This window comes from Rhineura floridana, chromosome 6, assembly GCF_030035675.1.
Source record: "Rhineura floridana isolate rRhiFlo1 chromosome 6, rRhiFlo1.hap2, whole genome shotgun sequence".
Lineage (NCBI taxonomy): Eukaryota > Metazoa > Chordata > Lepidosauria > Squamata > Rhineuridae > Rhineura > Rhineura floridana.
In genome coordinates this window covers 46451297-46472114 of record NC_084485.1, presented here as the reverse complement: position 1 = coordinate 46472114, position 20818 = coordinate 46451297, and the positions used below count along the sequence as shown (strand labels likewise).

Below are 20818 nucleotides of genomic sequence, written 5' to 3'. Positions count from 1 at the left end.
CTCTGACACCAGCTAATGCACTACTTTGTTATTTCAAAGTGTGATTTATGCCACCTTTTGAGTGCCCAACAGCAAAGGAAATTGGATGCTTATCCTCACATCTTCCCACTGTATTAACTTAGGCTACCAGCCTATGTTACCTCTGAACAACCATAATTTTCACTGGGCAGCCTGATCAGATGGATCACTGCTACATTTTGCTAGCACCAGCAAAATCTAATCACACCAATGTAGCAGAACAAATGTTTTACAAAAAAAAGTACAAGATGTTGCAGAGAACATCGCAGCTGTGCAAGCCTTCTCTGAAAAACAAATTGTATTGAGGCAAGTTCTCTAAAAACTGTGTTGTGAGAGCATAGGTCAGGATGCCTCTACATCATTTATCAATAACAAGATTTGAATCCTGGTACCTGCTCAGTGATATAGACGATTAGCTGAGAGCAAAAGCCAACAAGGATATAAGGACTGGAGCTGCCATTCTGAGTCAGACCACTCATTCATTTTTAGTCAGTATTGTCTATTTCAATCACTAGCAATTCTCCTGGATTTCAGTCAGTGGTCTTTTCAAGCCCTATTAACTGTCATAAATGTGGCACAGCAACACACACTTACATTCCTGAACATGATTTGCATAGTACGTTAATTAACTTCAGAATTAAAATACTATAGTCCACTAATGTGTTTTAAATTAACAAAGCAGCAAAGGGTGCTTCCAGATGGGAGTTTATTGTGGAGCTGGTGCTGCTCATGCACACAAGCTTTTTGCAGCACTCGCAGAACATCATAATCATAAAATGCCAGCCCATCCTTTTTTAAAAAAAAACAAACCCATTTAATCTGGATTTTCCCTTACTATGGAAAATCCAGTAAGTAAAAATAACCCATTATACATAGGCAGTGGCGGCTTTCTTTTGGTGGCCCCAGCGGTTTGTTACATGTGTGGTAGTTTCAGTGGGTGGTCTCTATCACCACACCCTTATATCGATTTACTTCTCGCCTTAGTACAAACTAGACATCTTGTTTCTAGCAGCCTCCAAGAACAAGCAAGACACCCATTCCCACCGATTGCTGTGAGCTGAAGATGTGATGGGTTCAGAGGAGTTATTCTTTGAGGTTCCTTCAGAGGCTATAATTGCAGTATGTACATCTGACTTTTTTTTAAAAAGTTTAATATGGAGGTCTTGTGCAAGACTTATTACTCTTGTACAACCCTTGCACAAGTCAGGTAAATATCATTCTTGTGAAAATCCTCAGTATTAACAATTTTCAAAAGGAAAAGGATATTGCCTTCCCCCAAGAAAACACAATTCTCCATTTTGTCCATGGTGAAATATAGGGTTATATTCAACTAATATATTCAATTCAATATTCAATTATATACAGAGTAGGCCCATTGAAATTAATGGGCCTGTTACCTATAGCTATTAATTTCAACAGATTTATTCTATGTAGGAATATCATTGGACACCCCTCATAAAATTAAAGTTGGTAATGTTTGCTTTTGTGCACTTCCTTTTTAAAATTAAAAAAGATGAGCATGCACATGTACAGGAACACCTACATTCACATGTTCAAGACAGAAAAAGGCAGTGGAGTGTGTGGGAGGAATGACTAAGAGGAGGAACAGAAAAATAGAGCCCAGAGACATGTGGTCAAGTTCCAGCCACAGATGAGAAGGATAAGCTGCAGAATAGCAGTAAATATCTACGACTGAAAAAAACAGGAACGTGTGGAAGCTGAAGTACACACAGAAAAACCAGATCAATATAAGGCAAGTGCATATTCAGAATCTATTAACCATTGAAATCATAACTAAATTGTGCTAAGCAATCCTGAATATGCATTCTTGCTTAAGAAAATAAGAAGAGCCCTGCTGGTTCAGATGAAGGTCCCTCTAGTTCAGCAACCAATAGGCATTAAATGGTTCACCAGATGTTGCCCAGTAGGCCCTTGGCAGACCATTTTCTGCCTACTCCTTTGTCAGTGCTGGGCCATAAGCGACAGTCTGACATGAGCCATGAACCATGAGCCAAAAACAGCAGTCAGTACTGAAGGGTAAATTAGGACCAAAGGGCAAACAAGGAGACAGAAGCAAGGAGCTGTCAGAACTCAGGACCAAATAATAAATCAGGATCTAGGGACAAATCAGGAGCAAAAAATGCAGGAAGACCTTGTTGCTCAAGCAAGGATTAACAGGAAAAGGAAGTCCTCTTATAGTCCTTCCTGCCTAGGCAGAGCCTATGGCCAGCCTGGGTGGGTAGGGTTTGTCAAGGACCTGAAGACATTAAACTGCCTATGAAGGTGCTGTAACACTCCTGTCATGACCCAGACTACTAATAGGCACTTGGACACTAACTCAGAGAAAGAGGGGCCAGCTGAGGCAGTAGCTCCATCCACAGAAGCCCAAGATCAAAGCCAAAATACTTAGCCCAAGTTCAGCAATTAGGAACCACTAGATTCTCCCAAACCTGAACCAGGACCCCCAGTGACTGCAGCCTCAAGCTGGTCCCCACCAAGAAACTAGCGTCTTTGCTCCAAATGGTCTTGTGTGCTCCCTGTGCCCAGCAAGGGGCAATGAAGGGCCAGCATCCAGACCAGAGTTCTTTTAAGGATCTATATCCTAAAACAAGGGGGTGGAACCTGAGAGGGGTGAAGGACTATATAAGAGCTGTCAGCAACCAGCGATCTGCGCAGGGTACTCAACTACCTGTCTCTGGCCATTATTGTTTTATGACCTTTTGACTTTTCAGTGGAATCAAGCTCCATGTTAGTCCTCTTTTCCATCTTTCTGCTCCAAACTGATGCCTGGCATGCTTCCTCCAGGCTTTACTGTGGGGGTCATCCTTGCCAGGACTGGTTCACTAGAGCAGCTGCACACAAACGCAAAGTCTCCCAGTTAGAGAGAACCCTGGCAGCTCCTGCTACCCTGCAATTCACAAGGGGGCTGATCTAGTTTGCTGAACACACTTTGTACAGAAACAGAGCAATTTGTGCTAAGCCAACTTATGCTGGTTTAATATCAGCCATATCCTATACAGTACTTTTTCATGGGCAGGGTTGGAGGAGGTAGAGGTTGGAAGACAAGCCTGAGCTCTTATATCCCAGCTCGGATCACTGCGATCATCCAGAAGAGTGCTGCTAGTTGTCCCCCTGACTGGCCTCCATAAGAAGTTGGGTGTTTAGTTTAACTGGTACCATGCTGCGGAACTGAACACTCTTCTGGCAGAGTTTTGGCAGGCACCCTTATTTGTGATTTTCAGGCATCTCTTGAAGTTCTCTTTATGTAGACAGGCCTATATAACTGTTTACATTTTTTACTCTTTTTATGCTGTTTTATATTTTATTGTATATTCTGCTGCACACACCCATGTAATACAGAATGAATTGGTGGTATATAAAGACATTAGTTAGTTAATTAATTCAGTGGGTGAAATTTTCCTTACATCTGTTCTATCATCAACAGTAGAAGTCTGTACTGACTGGGATATGGGTGAGATCTAGACTATTTGGCTGAAGTCTGTTCCTCCTCATGTCCCATTTGATTCTCCATCCTGCTTGGGTTGTTAGGGCAGCAGAGTTGTGCCAGTGGTGCAAATACACCAGAGTAGTGTTGCTTCAGCATATCCATACAATTGCATCAATTTCCAGTTGTGGAGGCATAATTCAAGTTCCACCAATACAGTGGGGCTTCCACTATGTCTTGTTGCCCAGATATGAGGAATCTATGGTCCTCCAGATGTTGTTGGAACTTGGACTCTCACTCCCACGAGCTCCAGTCACCATGGCTAATAGTCAGGGATGACTGGAGTTGTAGTCTAGCCACATCTGGAGACCCACAGGTTCCTCATTCCTTCAGCTGGTGCATTTTGAGTACAGGATTGTGCCCTAAGTGAAGTACTGAGAATGACAGATGATGTGCAAATATTACTCCTGTTGGCTTCTTAACTGATCGCTTGTGTTGTAGTGGTTCTGATAAATAATTCATTTTTTCTAGGCACGCACATTAAAAGCTGAACCTATTTTAGGATATGTGGTCACTGCATACCTTTTAGAAGAGGAACAAGAAATCAATAAATTTGGGAAGGAAATTATGCTAGCAATAGTCTACCCATTCTGCAATAAGAGCTAATTTGCAGCTCAAAGAGCTAAGTTTAGACCAGATCTTGAACACAATCAATTTGCCCTCTCTTCTGACAAGGGAACAGAGGAGCTTAATGCATTACAAGGGAATTCCAGTTCCAACTTCCCGTTGAAACAAGTCCCCTCATTTGTCTGGAGTCCAAGGCCGTTTTTTTTTACATCATTTGCCTTGCTGGGCAGGTATGCAGGCTAGGCTGCTGCAGTGCTTTCTCTAGAGTTGTGTCCAGGCTTTTGCAATTAAAGTGCTCCAAGCAAGAAGCCACACAAAATATAGGTGTTTCACATGCAGAGTTGTCAGCAATTTATAATTCGCATTGGCTGTTCAGAGTTTGAGAGCTCTGTCTCTAATGTACAGAAAGCTTATTGTTGACAAGAGTCTATCCATATTTGGAAAGAAGGCAGAATAACAAGTCTGAACAAACATCAAAAGCTAATGGCTCCAGCTTTTTACAAAATGTGCCTGAGTGGGAAAGAATTTATTTATTTACTTATTGTTCCATTTATATGACACCTTTCCTACAAGGAACTCAAGGTGGTGTATCTGGTTCTTCCTCTCCTCATTTCATCATCACAACATTCACACAAGGTAGATCTGGCCCACACAAAGTAACTGGCCCAAGGTCACCCAGGGAGCTTCATGGCTTAGTGGGAATTTGGTCTTCAGGGCCTAGTCTGACATTCTAAGTATTACACTACACCTGCAAGTAGGAAAAAACAATAGCAAGTATGCTTTAAAAAGCAACAGTATAAAACACAAATAAGTGCAAATTGTTGTGGTGAAATATAATGCATAGTGTCACTGTGATGTTTGCCATTTATAGGGGTGAGGGAGGTTCTGGTGGGAGAAACTGGCCTTGCCTCTTGCATTGCTGGCAATTCAAGCAGGGGCAGTGGAAACCAAACCTAACCAGGAAGGTTTTTACTTCCTAGTCAGCTAGCAAGATTTACTACAACTATGTCTACTCAGAAGTAAGTCCTATTGAATGTAATTGCTCCCAGGTAAATGGGTTAGGATTTTAGCCTTAAGGTTGTTTTCAGTGTAGTGCTAAATTGCTGGCTCCATCAGTGCAAGGATTTGTCCTTGTACAACAGAATACTCTCCTCCTCTCCTCCCACTGTGTGCCCCCTACATCTGTGGATTTCCCCCCAACCTTCTGGAGAAAATTTGGAGACAGTGCAGGGAGCATGTGGGGGAAGGAGAGGGTGAAGGTCCTGTTCTGCTATTACTAATCCATGTGCTAGCACAATTATTTAGTTGAATACTGCCCTGAGCCTCTTGATATTATACTTATTTGTCCCACTGATGTGATGAATGACTGCACTATCCATATTTTGTAACCCTTCATCAAAGCAACATATTGTAATAGGGTTAGAATGTTGGTTTGGATTATGTTTTTGGGTCCTATTCAAGCCTCTGACTATACCTGTAAAGACTGGAATCTGTAGCAGAAGGAATCACTGAAGTGGTCAAGCCAGTCTCTTTGTTAACATACTGGCCCTGGCCAAGTCTGTTAAGCATCCTATCTGCATGACTAAAGAGTTGACCATGTTGCCATAGGAACAATAGTGCTTCCAGAAGAAGGGTGTATGTTTTCCCTCTCCTCACCTAAGCTGGAGGCCACGTCACCCCTAGAGGCAGGAGAACAATAGTTCAAAGGCTAGCTTGTTCTAGAGTTAGTAGCTGAAATGATGCAGAGACTAGATTTTCTCTCTATGCTGAGACCTAAGGTAGGGCTTTGGGACATCCCTTAAAACCTAACGGGGAAGCAAGATATATTGGACTGTTGTGCTGGGAGCCATCTTATACTCAGGTTCTATATATGTGTAAATAAAACCAGATATCCTAAAGATTCCAGTCTCCAGTGACATTCATTCCAAGGAATCTGAACCCCGAAACTCTAGAAGTCTCTCACTGTTTGGAGATTGGGGTGCACATAACACTGGTTTCAGAAGTTGGACTGTTTTTCCTGGAGGAGGAACTGTGAGCAAGGTGTGCTTGAGTTAAAATGGAGAGAAGAATAGCAACACTAATGGAACATATTAAGTTGATGTTCCAGCAGTACAACCAGCATTTGGAAAGCATGATGGAGCAGCAGTGTCAGCTGCAAACAGAGCAGCTTTGAAGCAGTGTTGAAGACAAGATGAATGCTACATACCAGTAATGCCAGCAGCAAATTGAGCAGGAACCTGAGAAGTTTAAAAGCATTTTTGAAGGGAAAAGGGAGACCGCATATGAGGAGGTGAGAGCCCTGCCTGATCAGCTGCTTCAAGGTGTTGAAATTGACCCAGAAGCACAGCTGCAGAGCACCCAGACTGGAGTGACTAAAGAGGTCCAGGGAGTTGATGGGCAGCTGAAGGGCTTGGACTGTGAGGAGTTACAGTAAGGAGTGGAGCAAGAACTGTCCAGGATCCTGCCAATGGGGAAAACTATGGAAAGCTGGAGAAGGAGAAGTCAGAGGAGGAGGAAGAAAGTGCCCTAGAGAAGACTGATCTATGGGTTTGAAATGGGAAGTTGCTGCTGATAAATTTCTTCACCCCATGTGTGCCAGCTGTGAAAGAGAAAGTACAGGAGGAGACATTGGAGGCATGTGTAATAGGGGCAGCCAGTGTCTGGAGAAATTAGTGAGATAAAATCCTCAAGTATTCAATAATGTTCAGTAATGGTGTAAACTTGACAACTTCCCGGAAGGAGTGCTGGCTGGTGGTCGTCTCTGAGTGAGCTCTATCTCAGAGGAAGCTTATTTCAGTTAAAAGCCAGTCAAGAGGAATTTTTGACTGGCGTAAATGTTCTCCAAGATAAAAGGGGAACCGAAGAGATTATCCACGGAACTCCGTCGAGCTGTAGATTGCTAGATTTGATCAGGAATCCCCCTGAGATAAGAAGGCATTTCTAGCAGCGGAAGACAGAGTCTGGATTTCCAACAGGCTGTGCTGAAAGTAAGCAAGACTTTTTTTTCTTTCTCTTTTAAAAACGTTTTTAACGAGCTAGCCTCCTTCTGTCTAAATCTTATCAACTAACTTAAATTACTATCGTAAAAGAGACTTGTTTACGAATCGGCAACTCAGAAACTTGGGTGAGTCACACTTCTTTCGTATTATACAAAGCTAAGGAAGAAGGGAGCAATTCAAAGAACCTGCTTTATTTTTTATGACAAAAAGCTGGCTTAAAGCTGGAATTACAAACATTAAACGGATAAGAGGCAACTTATTAGATAAGATGATTTGATTATTTGAAGGAAATATATCTGAGAATATTTTTTTTAATTTTTTTTATTTTGGATTAAAAAAATTTTTTTTGAATGAATCTGCTGTTCGTGTATCTTACTAACTGCTGGATGCTGAGAACTGGATTTGTTTTACATTCCTGAATGTGCTGGAGATAAGAACTGTGTTGGTTAAACAGGCCTGGAATATTAACTTTTTTGTTGCTGGGTGGGAGAAAAGAAACTGTTTGCCTCTACATTGGCTAATAATAGAAAAGGTTTTTTTTTTTCTTTCAAGAATGACATCTAGGAAAGCAGCCAAAGTTTTGGAGCGAAGAGTTTCAATTGATACACAGGAAGGGATGGACATGTTCCAGAAAATTATGGAGGGATTTAGTGATTTTAAACAAGAGTTGAAACAAGAGATGAAACAGGACAGACAACAACTTAAAGATGAATTTTGCAATATGAAAAAGGATTTTAAAGATTTACAAGATCATATTAAAACAGAAGTGGGTGAGATTAAAAATAACATTGGGCAATTAACACAGGATGTAAAAAATGTTAAAGATAAGGTGCAAACCTTAGAGAATAGAATAGATATTACAAATATGGAATTGGAAAAAAATTTGGACTATATTGCTGTTATGGAACTTAGAGATAAAGAACATTGCTTGAGATTCCGTGCAATTCCTGAGGAAACAGGTGAAGATATCAGAGAGAAAACTGTTAATGTTTTGGCAAAATCCTTCGACAGGAACGAAGATCGGATGGAATTTGAAATAGACAAAAGAGGACCAGAGATATGGTTTTGCAACATCATTTTAACAATGTCTTCAAAATTGACGGTAAAGAAATACAGGTGATGAAGGAAATTCCTGTTAGGCTTCTACGTAAGAGAAAAGATTACGTTTTCTTCACAGAAAAACTTAAACAATGTAAAATTCAATTTAGATGGGATGTTCCAGAGGGAGTGATTTTTACATTTAGACAACAGAAGTATCGATTAAATACTGTTCAAAAAGCAAGGGATTTCTTGAGAAAAGCTTCAAAAGACATGGAAGAAGATAAACTTAAAGATATGGACATAATTCCTGGGAAACAAAGTCAACAGAAACAGGTAGAGGAAGAAAAGGATGATGATAGATCAAAGGGAGCAACAGGCACAGACTTTTCTAAAATACATGCTTGAAAATGGATTACAAATATCTAACTTGGAATATAAATGGAGCTAATTCGTCGCAGAAGAGAAAGAAAGTATTTCATTATTTGAAAAAATTAAAATTGGATATAATTTGTTTACAAGAAACTCATATTAAGAAGAAAGATTCTAAATATTTAATTTGTAAAAATTTGGGTGAAGAATTTATTTCGGCAGGATTCAAAAAAAATGGTGTGGTTCTTTATATTAATTCACAATTGTCTCCTAAATTGATATTATTGGATGATAGTGGCAGATTTGTGGGAGTTGAAATCACCATTCAGGGTACAAAAATTTTGATAGTGGGCATTTATGCTCCTAATGAAGATAAAACAAGGTTTTATACTGGACTTATGGAAAAATTATCAGAGTTTGCATATGATCATTGGTGTGTCATGGGTGATTGGAATGGGGTAATTTCACCAAAAATGGATAGACTTTCTGAGAAAAATATTAAAGAGACACAGGGCAAATTGCCGAAGATCTGTTTCGAATTGATGGAAAATTTAGAATTGGTGGATGCTTGGAGATATATAAATGACAGTGCAAAGGAATTTACTTACTTTTCAGAAAGACATAAAACATTTTCGAGGATTGATATGATTTGGATGTCTAAAAATTTAGTGAAAGATATTTCCAAGATGGATGTGTTACCAAAAAATCTTTTTAGATCATAATCCAATGATATTGACTTAAAAAAAAAATCTTGGATTTAGATGGAGACTAAATGAATCTTTATTACAGAATGATAAAATAGTGCAGGAATGTAAGAAGAAATTAAAAGAGTTTTTTTGAACACAATTTACATAAAGGAACAGATGAAAATATTGTTTGGGATACAAGTAAAGCATTTATGAGGGGATATTTTATTAAATGTAATTCTGAATTAAAAAAGAAGAAACAACAGAAAATGCAATTGATCTTGGAAGAAATAAAACAAAAAGAGGAAGAATTGAAAGAGAATCCAACTAAAGCTTCTACTGTAAATCAAATTAAAATGTTACAGAAACAAGTGTCAATGTTGACAGTTAGAGAAATTGAAAGGAAATTAAATTTTGCTAAACAAAGGACTTTTGAATTTGCAAATAAACCGGGGAAATTGCTAGCATATAAATTAAGAAAAGAACGACAAAAAAATCTTATTTTAAAGATACAAGAAGGAGATGAGATGTTGACAGACAATTTAAAAATCCAAAGGGTTTTCCATCAATATTATTCAACTTTGTACAAGTGTCAGGAAATTCCCTCAGAAAAAATAGAACAGTATATATCCAAACAGAATTTGCCTAAAATTACAGATCTTCAGAGACAAGCTATTAATGGTCCTATTACGTCAAGAGAAATATCTGAGGCTATAAGTAAAATTAAATTAGGAAAGGCGCCAGGACCGGATGGACTATCAGCAATGTATTACAAATGCTTGGAGGAGGAACTTTTACTACCTTTACAGTATACAATGAATTCTATTTTACAAGAGGGGAAGATACCGGATAGTTGGAAAAATGCCAATATAACATTAATACCGAAAGAGGAGCAGGATTTAACCAAAACAAAAAATTATCGGCCAATATCTTTATGGAATAATGACTATAAAATTTTTACAATGATTTTGGCTGAAAGAATGAAAATAATATTGCAACAATTTATTCAGGAAGATCAAGCGGGATTTTTACCTAAAAGACAATTACGTGATAACGTCAGGAATGTTTTGAATGTGTTGGAATATCTAGAACAACGAAATGACATACAAGCTGCTTTGATTTTCTTGGATGCTGAGAAAGCATTTGATAATTTGAATTGGAAATTTATGTTTAAGGTTCTAGAGCAAATGGACTTTGGAGTTAATTTTATAAAATGGATCAGATCGATTTATACATCACAGAAGGCACAGATAATTGTCAATGGGGATTTAACGGACTCATGTGAAATACAAAAGGGTACAAGACAGGGATGTCCATTGTCCCCCCTTCTATTTATTCTGGTTTTGGAAGTGCTGCTTAGAGACATAAGGCAAGACAAAAGGATTTCGGGAATAAAGATAAAAAAAGAGGAATATAAATTGAGAGCATTTGCTGATGACTTGATAATTGTATTAGAAAATCCCTTGGAAAGAATCAAAGTATTGATGGATAAACTAGAAGAATTTGGACCATTAGCAGGATTTAAGATCAATAATCAAAAAACGAAGATGTTGGTGAAAAATTTATCTTTAAGAGATCAAAAAGAGTTAATGGAGAAGATAGATTTTAAAATAGAAGAAAAGGTGAAATATTTAGGTATCATTATGACAAATAAAAATTCAAAGTTGCTTCATAATAATTATGAAAAACTATGGACAGAGATTAAGAAAGATTTGTTAAGATGGGATAAACGACAGTTGTCATTAATGGGTAGAATATCTGTAATAAAAATGAATGTATTGCCGAGAATGATGTTTCTATTTCAAACAATACCTGTCATATCCTCTGATCTACCTTTCAAACAATGGCAAAAAGATATTTCTAAATTTGTTTGGCAGGGGAAAAAACCAAGAGTTAAATTTAAATTATTACAAGATGCCAAAGAAAGAGGAGGGCTGGGATTACCAAATTTGAGACTTTATTTTGCTGCTTGTTGCTTAGTCTGGATAAAGGAATGGATTCTATTGAGGAATAAAAGATTATTGCATTTGGAGGGTCACAACCTGAAGTGGGAATGGCATGGATATCTATGGTATGATAAAGTAAAAGTTAATGTGGATTTTAATAATCATTTTATAAGACGTCCTTTGTTGAATATATGGAATAAATACAAAACAAGGTTTTTTTTGAAAATACCACTATGTGTTTCAAGTCAAGAAGCATTTTATAGAAGAGAAATGGCTGGAAAAGAGAAATGGTTAACTTACCAAGAACTATTAGAAAATGTGCATGGTGAATATATAATGAAAGAGAGAGAACAACTAATAAAGGAAGGATATAGTTCACAATGGTTTGCCTATTTACAATTGTTAGAAAGATTTAAAATGGACAAGAAAATGTATGGGTTTGAAATAAATAAATCTGATTTTGAAATAGGTTTGTGTACAAATGATGAATGTATAATTGCAAAAATGTATAAATTTTTATTAAAAATGGACATGGAAGAAGAACAAGTAAAAGAGTGTATGGTTAAGTGGGCAAAAATTTTTGGTTATAATATACAAATGGATCAATGGGAAAATATGTGGAAAAAAGGTTTGAAATTTACATTATGCTATAATCTTAAAGAAATTTTTTATAAAATGATGTATCGTTGGTATATGACTCCAGAAAAGTTGTCAAAAATGTATAGTAATGTTTCTAATGTATGTTGGAAATGTAAACAACAAGAAGGATCTTTTTATCATATGTGGTGGTTGTGTAAACAGGCAAAATTATTTTGGGCACAGATAGGTAGGATGATGCAAAATTTTTTAAAGATAAATATTCAGTCAAAACCAGAATTTTTTTTATTGGGTTTTATGGATAAACAAAAGGAAAAGAAATATGGAAGAATAATATTATATATGATCACGGCAGCAAGATTACTATATGCACAAAAGTGGAAAATGGAATCGATACCAACAATGGAAGAATGGCTATTGAAATTAATGGACTTAGTTGAGATGGACAAATTGACATGTCTTATTAGAGAAAAAACGACAGATACATTTCTTAAGGAATGGAAGCCTCTTTTGGACTTTTTGTTGAAAGAAAAAAATGAAATGATGATAATGGGATTTGACGATTAATTAAGATAGACTTTGGAAAAAAGTGAATTTCGTATGTTTTAGGAGACAGGTTTGATATATATTATATACTTATAGCTGATCTGTAACAAATCGGAAGTCAAGTTTTTCTTTTTATTTTATTTTTTTGTTGTATTGCTTTTGTTGTATTTGTTTTATAAAAATTTGAATAATAAAAAAAATATTATAAAAAAAGTAATGGTGTAAACTTAATAAAGATGGATTTTAAAAAATCCTCAAGTGATTTTGCCCCTTGGGTACCCCATGATGGCCTTACAGGGTGGGATCTGACCCCGATAGCGGGTGCAGTCTTTAAGCAAGCTCCAGCAGCAAGGAATACTCAGGATCAACCTATGATGAAAGGTTGCAGCATTAGGGCCTTTTAAATTTAGGGCCTTTTTAAAGATGGTTATGCTCTGCCTTCACAGTTGCAGGCAGCATGCTTCTGAATACTAGTTGCTGGAAACTACAGGAGGGGAGAGTGCTGTTGCACTCTAATCTTGCTTGTAAGCTTCCCATAAGCATCTGTTCTGGTGGACTAGATGGGCCACTGGCCTGATCCAGTAGGCTATTCTCATATTCTTATGTCCGGTGAGTTTTGAGGGCAAGAAGCTCTGGGAGAATTACCTGCTTCTGTTTGGGCTCATGATTTACTCAAGAGATGGTGAAAGTGAGTAGAGAAGAAAATACCTTGCTGCCAACCTGGGTGTACCAGGTCAACAAGATGTGTGACAGAACTCTGATTTGCAGTATGGGGCAGGGAATGAAGTGGACTGGTCCAAGGATTTGTTCCAGGGCAGTCAGTGTGAAAAGGATGGGTAGTCTATAGTGTGCTATTGAGAGAGCAGATGTGTTCCTGGAGATGTGTCCCAAGATCCTTTGTGCAGCAGCAAGGATCAAAGTGGACTGGGAACTTCATGTAACCCCAAAATAAAGAGCCATGCAGTTTTGCTTTTGGGACTATTTACTTATTTGCTGACAGAATTTTTCCTGGTAGATTTGGTACTGCCTTTTGAAATGCTTTTGATTTGTGCTCTTTGCATGCTAGAGGTGATGGGAACTGTTTAATGATTTTTTTTAGGAATTATTTTGACAGCTTTCTTCGGTAAGGTTTTGATGTTTAAGATTCACTGTAATCTGCTTTTTTAGTTGCATATATGTGTAAATAAAACCGTGTATTCTAAAGATACCACAGTCTCCAGTGACCTTCATTTCATTGAAACCAACCCCTGGATAAGCATTGGGAGCTCTGACGTCTCTCACTGCTCAGAAATTGGGATGCCCATAACAATATGAAACTGCCTTGTACTGAGCCAGACTACTTATCCATCTAGCTAAATAATGTCTACACTGACTGGCACCATGGTTTCAAATAGGGGGCATTCCCGTCCCTACCTGAAAATGCTGGGAAATGAACCTGGGACCCAGAGCTTGGAAAAGTTACTTTTTTGAACTACAACTCCCATCAGCCCAATCCAGTGGCCATACTAGCTGGGGCTGATGGGAGTTGTAGTTCAAAAAAGTAACTTTTCCAAGCTCTGCACCTTCTGCATGTAAAGCAGATGCTCTACCACTGAGCTCCAGCCCTTCCTTAGCTATTCCTTTCACCTAAACAGGACCAGTGAAACAGCTTGCCTGAAGCTCCTTTCAGCACTTCACATTCCAAACAAGCTACACCTATCCTCTTTTTGCATTAAGAGGGCCTCCAGTTTCATATTAATTTCTTCTAGATTTGTCTCTTTACTTTGTAGTCTTAGATACACGATTTCTGGATCAAATGTTTGTTTTATTTTATATTTTTACAGTAGGACTAGCGAAATTGCCCATTTGTTGAGGGCTTATATTTCCTTTCAAACTTCCAGCTGATACACTGTCCCAGGTTAATAGGTTTACTTTGTCATGCCTAGTAGGTAATGGTCTATGCAAGTGGGTGTTAATTTGTTATTCTAAACCAGCAGCTGTGTAGTGGGATTGAGAGAGCAGGTGGCAGCCCAACAGCCAAGGGCAAGGCATTGGAGAGGGGGCAGCACTATGAGAGGAGGAGGTTACTCATGAGTTCACTATGTCCTGTATTGATGGATTAAACATCATGTGACATCAGACTCTGGATTCAGGCCAAGTCTATTTATTATATTTTAGATGCATATTTTTTCCAAGGACTACCATTAACCTATCTTTGCTCCTAAGAAGCTGTTTGGTGTTTCAGTTTATTACTGAATCTTTTTGCCCCACATTTTGTTTGCTCTCTCTCTGTCTCTCTCCCCCCCTATTTTTTTTTTGAAAGAAAAAAAAAGCCTGGGAATGCAACAGAGAGTTGAAAATTGCCCATTACATGCTGGAATCCCTCTCAGCAAATCTTAGAGTCTAAACCAGCATCAGGAATCTCTGATTGGCCAAAAAAAATTGAGCTAAGGGTGAGAAAACATTTTGTCCAAGAAAGAAAGGAAAAAATAATTAGATTTATGCCGAAGACATAAATCAGATTATCAGGAAAAAAAGTAGCACAAACTGCACCGGCAAAGCTCTTCTGTTTCTACTTTAGTTTTTGACTCTTAAAAAAAAAAGTCTTTATATGCTCAGGCTGTCAGTCTTTTCCCCTTAAAGTTTCACATTGCTGGACCAATGACAGCAACAATGACAATGAAATCATTGACAAAGGAGACAACTTTTTTGAATCATTTGAGGCAGAAGCTATCTGGTAGTCATGCCTTTTAATGGATCTGACCTATTTAGGATGTGGCAAGTGTATCTGGACATACCACTCTGTATGCCATCACAGCTATGCATATCTTTAGGACTGGAGTGCCAAGCAACTGATACTTTCACTCTCCTCTTATACTGGATGTGGGGTTGGGGAAGATACATTTATCAACCAATGCATTAGAGTAAATAGCACAAAATGTCACTAGGAGCATTTACATATTTCTTTGTTGGATTATAGTTCAATGTCATGAGCCAGGCAGATGGGAGGGGGTAGTCAAAGGCAAGTCAGAAGATGAGGACTTGGACTGGGAGCCTGGGGTGAGGGATGACAGCGGGGTGAACTCACAGGACATCCCAACCTCCCTCTCAGACGGTACAGTTTCCCTCACTCCAGACTTCCCTGCAGAATCACCACCTAGCTCATCAGACACTCTCCAGTGGGACATGCCCCCACCACCCACCTCTGAGACACAGCCGGGCACACTGGACATTTCCCAGTCTAGCGCTGCCCAGTTTCCCACATCCAAATGACTGTTAGAAGCCTCCCTCCATCAGAGGCAGGGCTGGAGATCAAACCACCTTTATCCTGAGCGTGGAGGCGCCAGAGGTGGGAAGTTCAACAGTTGAAGCTGAAGAGGAGCCTCCTTGTGCACTGCGATCCAGCCTACTTAAGCTGATTTGGGGGCGGGGGGACCCAGTTGCTGAGTCAACGTCTTAGTGCTGTGTTAGCATGCTTAGTCAGTGTTAGCTTAAGTCCAAAGTTCCTAGTAAGCTTAGTTAGGTTAATGAGGTGCACTGCTTTCGATGTATCTATAACTAATAAAAAGAGGAAAAAACACAGACTGAGTCCTTCAGTGATGGGCAGGACAGCCAATTATTATTCACTTTCACCTTCAAGGAAGAAAAAATGTTGCTGGAATTACAGGAATAAGCACTCATGGAATATTGTGAAAAGTGATCAACAACAAAAAAGCAAAGACACTTCAAGGATAGATTTATTGAATATGTTGTATTTGAATGACACATTGTAAATAGTAGGAGGGAGTGATACTCTTGCTCATTGATTTGCTGGCTTTTTACAATTTTAACCTTTGCTCACAAGCTGACTCTTTAGCTTCACTCCCCATTACGCTTTGGAAGTCTCAGCCGGTGGGCAAAGAGGGAGAGAATGTATACACTGATCACCTGACTAATGAAACAAACTGACTCTGGGCCCCAATCTGGAGAGCAGAGGGACTTCAGTTCCCCTTGGGTCATCAAGCAAATTTCCCCCCAGGAAAGAACTGTTGTTCCTAGCATCTGCTAGGCAGAACACTCAGTGTCTATTTACTTTTCAAAAAGCAAATACTAATTTCAGGATGCTGTTTATGTAACAAAGCCCATATAGCTTTAAACCATTGCCTTTTTTCCTAGGTGTCACATGGCATTGCTATGTATTTAACATTTAACTGTATGTTGTTTTGCTGCTGGCAGATGGCAAGCAGTCTGCTAGGCTAGGCACTGAGATAGGTTGCTGCCATTCTGAAAATGAAAAACTGGGATACAGCCTGCTTTTCAACAAAACAGATAAACCCGGATGTCTTCTGCAAATGTGAAGGTGAGTACCTGGAGGCTGCTGATTGTATAATGTGAGCCAAAGGCAGTTATCTTCCTGGTGCAGGGATGACCTCCAAGTACAGCAATTGCTAAAATCATTAGGCTTTGCTAATATGCCAGTCTCAGAGACTCAGCAAGTGTTCAAAGTGAAATCACATGTCGGTCATCTTCCCATCAGTCCCTAAGCACTAATTAGGGTGGAAACGTATGCCAAACAGTAGAAATGCATCATGAAAAAAAAGGAGAGATTTACATAAAATTTGCCTATACTAATTTATACATATAGATGCATACTTGGAGATAATTACTATAATTTTAATAGAAATACATTTCACCATAGTAGGGAAGACAAGGTGACCTGTGTGCCTGCTTAGTCCACTGTCCAGGTATTGTTGATGGGCAACTTCAAGGCCCCTTTGCTCTCTGTTCTTAGGGTTCTTTATCATAAACCAGACTTGGACTGGACAGCCCTTCAAATAGAAGATGGCTTCAAACTAGGGTTGCCAGGTTCAGGGCCTGAGACTGATCCTGTATTTTTAGGAGAAGAGAAAGTCAGCCAAGTGCAGGTGTTCTTGCAACCCTGTAATGGGAAAAACCACAAGGTGGAATTCTGCTTCCCCCTGCACAACTTTTAAAGATACAAAAGACTCTTGGAGGCTGGGCCTGGCGACCAAGAGGTCTTTTGTATCTTTAAAAGTTGTGCAGGGGGAGGGAGAATTCCACCTTGTGGTTTTTCCCATTACAGGGTTGCAAGAACACCTGCACTTGGCTGACTTTCTCTTCTCCTAAAGATACAGGATCAGTCTCAGGCCCTAAGCCTGGCAACCCTACTTCAAACAGAGGAGTGGCCTCTGTAAAATAGGACAGATGGCCACCTGAGCACAACACAGGTGTAGGTGTTGCTCTTTCAGAAATGTAAATGGCATAATCTTATGAATGAATATACTTGGTATGGTGTGCTGGAAATACCTGTTACCTTTGCTTCCTTAGAGCAAAAATTGGTAGTAGTCAGCTAGGGCATCACCACTGAGATACACAGTTTATTAAAAACATGATTGGTTTGTATCTCCACATATGAAGCATCCACAATTAACAATGGCAACATAAATAAAAAAGAGACAGTGCAAGCCTATGAATGTTTACTCCGAAGTAAGTCTCATGATGTTCAATGACGCTTACTCACAGATAAGTGTGCATAGCATTGCACTGTTAATTAGGTTGGCTACTGGCCTGCTATCAACATAGAAAATTAGTCTTGCAATATTTCTCTGAGAAACTGAGAAATATTTACCATTTGATGAAAAACAGTTTTCTGTGGTAGGAAGGGCTGTAGCTCACCTAGCTGGCCCAATAGTCTGACTCAGTATAAAGCAGATTCCTTTGTTGCTGTGAACAGAGAGGGAGAATTGTTTTGGAAGTAGAAATGCAGGGATCATTTACTTTGTAACTTAAGGGTTAATTCTGTTAGTGTTAACTAACTAGCCAAGAGAGATATGCATGAAACAAGGCCTGAAGCCTGTAAGAAAGACAACACCTCTCTATTTCTCCTCAAGTTATACCCAGTTCTTGTTCAGTTGTCCAAGTTTCTTTTATCTCTGGACTCCATCTGCTTTATTCAAGTCACTCTACTAACAGGTTATGGGGCCAGAAACATCTGACTTTGACCAATGTTATGGGGCCAGAGACCAATGACTTTGACTCAGACAGAAAAGGAAAGAAGGGCCTGAGCTATTATGTCATGGCAGTGGCAGCCATATTTATCCTCTTTGAATTCTGGAGGAATTCTAATCCTGGCTCACTAAGATCATCATCTGAAGCCTAGTTACAAGTGGCAGTTAACAGGAAGGGGCTTCTTCTGTTGCAGTGCCTATTCTGTGGGCTTTCCCTAAAGAATCTCACTGTTAGCTCATCTCCGTATTTTTAGAAGAATAGATTTTTATTTGGTATAAATCATGCAAATTAAGATATTGTGTATAAATAACATGCTTATATTGGCTGAGCAACATTTTTACAAAACTTGGAAGATTCAGAGAGCACAGCACAGCTTGAGGAAGAAGAGACTCAGAAGTTTATTCGGAGGGTGGGCCACACAGGAGAATGGATGTATAGTAATCATGTGTAGGATGTAGAATCTACATTGCATATTTCCTAGATGACTCCTCAGAAAGAGACACATATTTGGGATGTTTGGAAGAAACTGTCAAAAAGATGCTTCTGTTCCACTATGAATGCTAGAAAGTTATTTTTTTTTAAAGAAAAAAGCAATATGCCACAGCATCAAGAAAATATGGAGTCTACTGTAAAGCAACTGTTCTCTTCGTTCAACACTGTGATTCTGGTGGTGTTGACCACCTGAATACCAAGTAGGCTATGAAAAAGCTGCATGTTATGTTCTGGCTGCAGTCAGTATAAAAAAGTTAATAATATGGAGCACATATAAGGATTTTTCTTTCTTTAGAGAATTGGAAATATTTCTATTCATTTTTATTTTTATCAGCAATCTACCTTCCCTCCTCCCGGGCAATTCTGAACAGATGCACACTTGCAGCAATAAAGGAAGCATCACAGTGGGTCTCCCATTCTCAGTAAGAACCCTTAGAACCTTTCCACCCCTATACTTAAGGGACATTTGTCTCGACAGAGATCCGTTCCTCCCATTTTGTCACTTGGGTACCTTTCTCTCCCTGGAGAGCAATCTTTCCCAAGATTAACCTACTTACCTTGCCTGTTAAGATTATGAGTTATGAATCTTTGCAAGCCCTATAATGAACCAGGTGTGCGGTTTGCAGAGCCAAGGGTGCAATTCTGAAGTGCTGTAGCTTGTGAATGTGTCATTATCATTTTAGCACACAGCATATATATATGTAACTAGCATGACTAGTTATATAACTAGCAAGACTGCTCATGAGTCAAAGAGACAGCATCCATCTGGTCATCCTCTGACATGTTCTTTAATATTGTCCTGTTCTCAAGTAGCCTTTAAAAGTCAAATGCAATATTGAACTCGACAATTGAGTTTGCTAGCATATATATCGCACACTTGAGACAGGCAACAAAATGTTGCACTGTGGAGTGGTCCTGTTCATGGCTGGCTGCTGGAACCTTTTCCCAGGATATTCCACTCAATTCCATTCCATTCTCTCTCCAACAATCAGTCAGAAAGACTCATCATGCTCACAGGGCATACTCAGAGCTATCCTCTTTGGGATGTTTGGGGTCCTCCCCACCAAAGGTTCTCTCCCATAAGATTTGCCATACTTCTGCAAATGTGGGGTCCCATTCTCCCTCTTGTGTTTGGTTGGTGCAGTTATGTCTACATGAGGACTGGAATTGAGACTATTATATATTGAAAAACCTTTTGGTTGGTGAAGCATGTGCAAAATGTAAAGGCAGGGATTGCCTGTCCATATAGCAGAACTAGGCGGTCGCCTAGGTTGCCAAATTCAGAGAAAAACAATACAAATTAAAAAATACAAATAAAAGAACAAAGATGTCATTGTTTCAATTCTATGTAGCACTAATGAGATTGTTCTGTCAGCGCAAACATTTCTGCTTGCCTGACAGAGCAACCTCCCCTCCCTCCATGCACTGTGGGGCTGATTTGGGGGGGGCAAGTGGAGGAGAGGGGGGAAGGTAGCATGTTCTGCTAGCAAGAATCCTTGCAATGGCTCCTGCTAGAGGGATGGTTAGTTAAATCTGTCATTATTTCAGTTCTGTGTGCATACAGAGGGAACATGAATAAATAAGATAATCCATAAAATAATAAGAACATGAATAAGATAATGCATAAAAGAAAAGTAACAGTGTTAACCAGGGTGTTTTTAAGGGCAGCACAGAGGGCAATTGCCCCAGACCTCACATATAAGGGACGGCTCACACATGGAGTGAGCCATGCTGCTTTGTTGCCAATTCTTTTTCTTTTACAATCCCACTTACCTGAGAACCATAAACCTAATGGGGAAAAAAAATCACAAAACAAACTCTACTGGTAGTCTTGTCCTTTTGTCATGACTACATGAGCAAGATGGTGGCAGCCACAGGTAGGGCTAATACTAGCAACCCAGCCCAACCTTAGTGAACCACTTTATATATATATATATATAGCCTTTTTTCCTCCAAGAAACCCAAAGAAGCTTCCACGACCCTGCTTTCCATATTATCCTCACAATAACCTGTGAGGTAGGTTAGGCCGAAAGTCAGTGACTGGCCCAAAGTCACCCAGTGAGC

General features: G+C 39.2%; 1 protein-coding gene across 1 annotated transcript in view; it reads left to right on the top strand.

Moving 5' to 3' along the window:
• The first annotated feature begins 16482 nt into the window (after window positions 1-16482).
• The window catches only part of CBFA2T2 (CBFA2/RUNX1 partner transcriptional co-repressor 2), a 134219-nt gene continuing 129883 nt past the window's right edge, over window positions 16483-20818 (top strand). Inside the window, exon 1 of the mRNA XM_061631656.1 lies at window positions 16483-16592. Within this exon, the coding sequence (XP_061487640.1) occupies window positions 16523-16592 (70 nt within the window). The 5' untranslated portion in view covers window positions 16483-16522. The remainder of the gene's footprint in view (window positions 16593-20818) is intronic.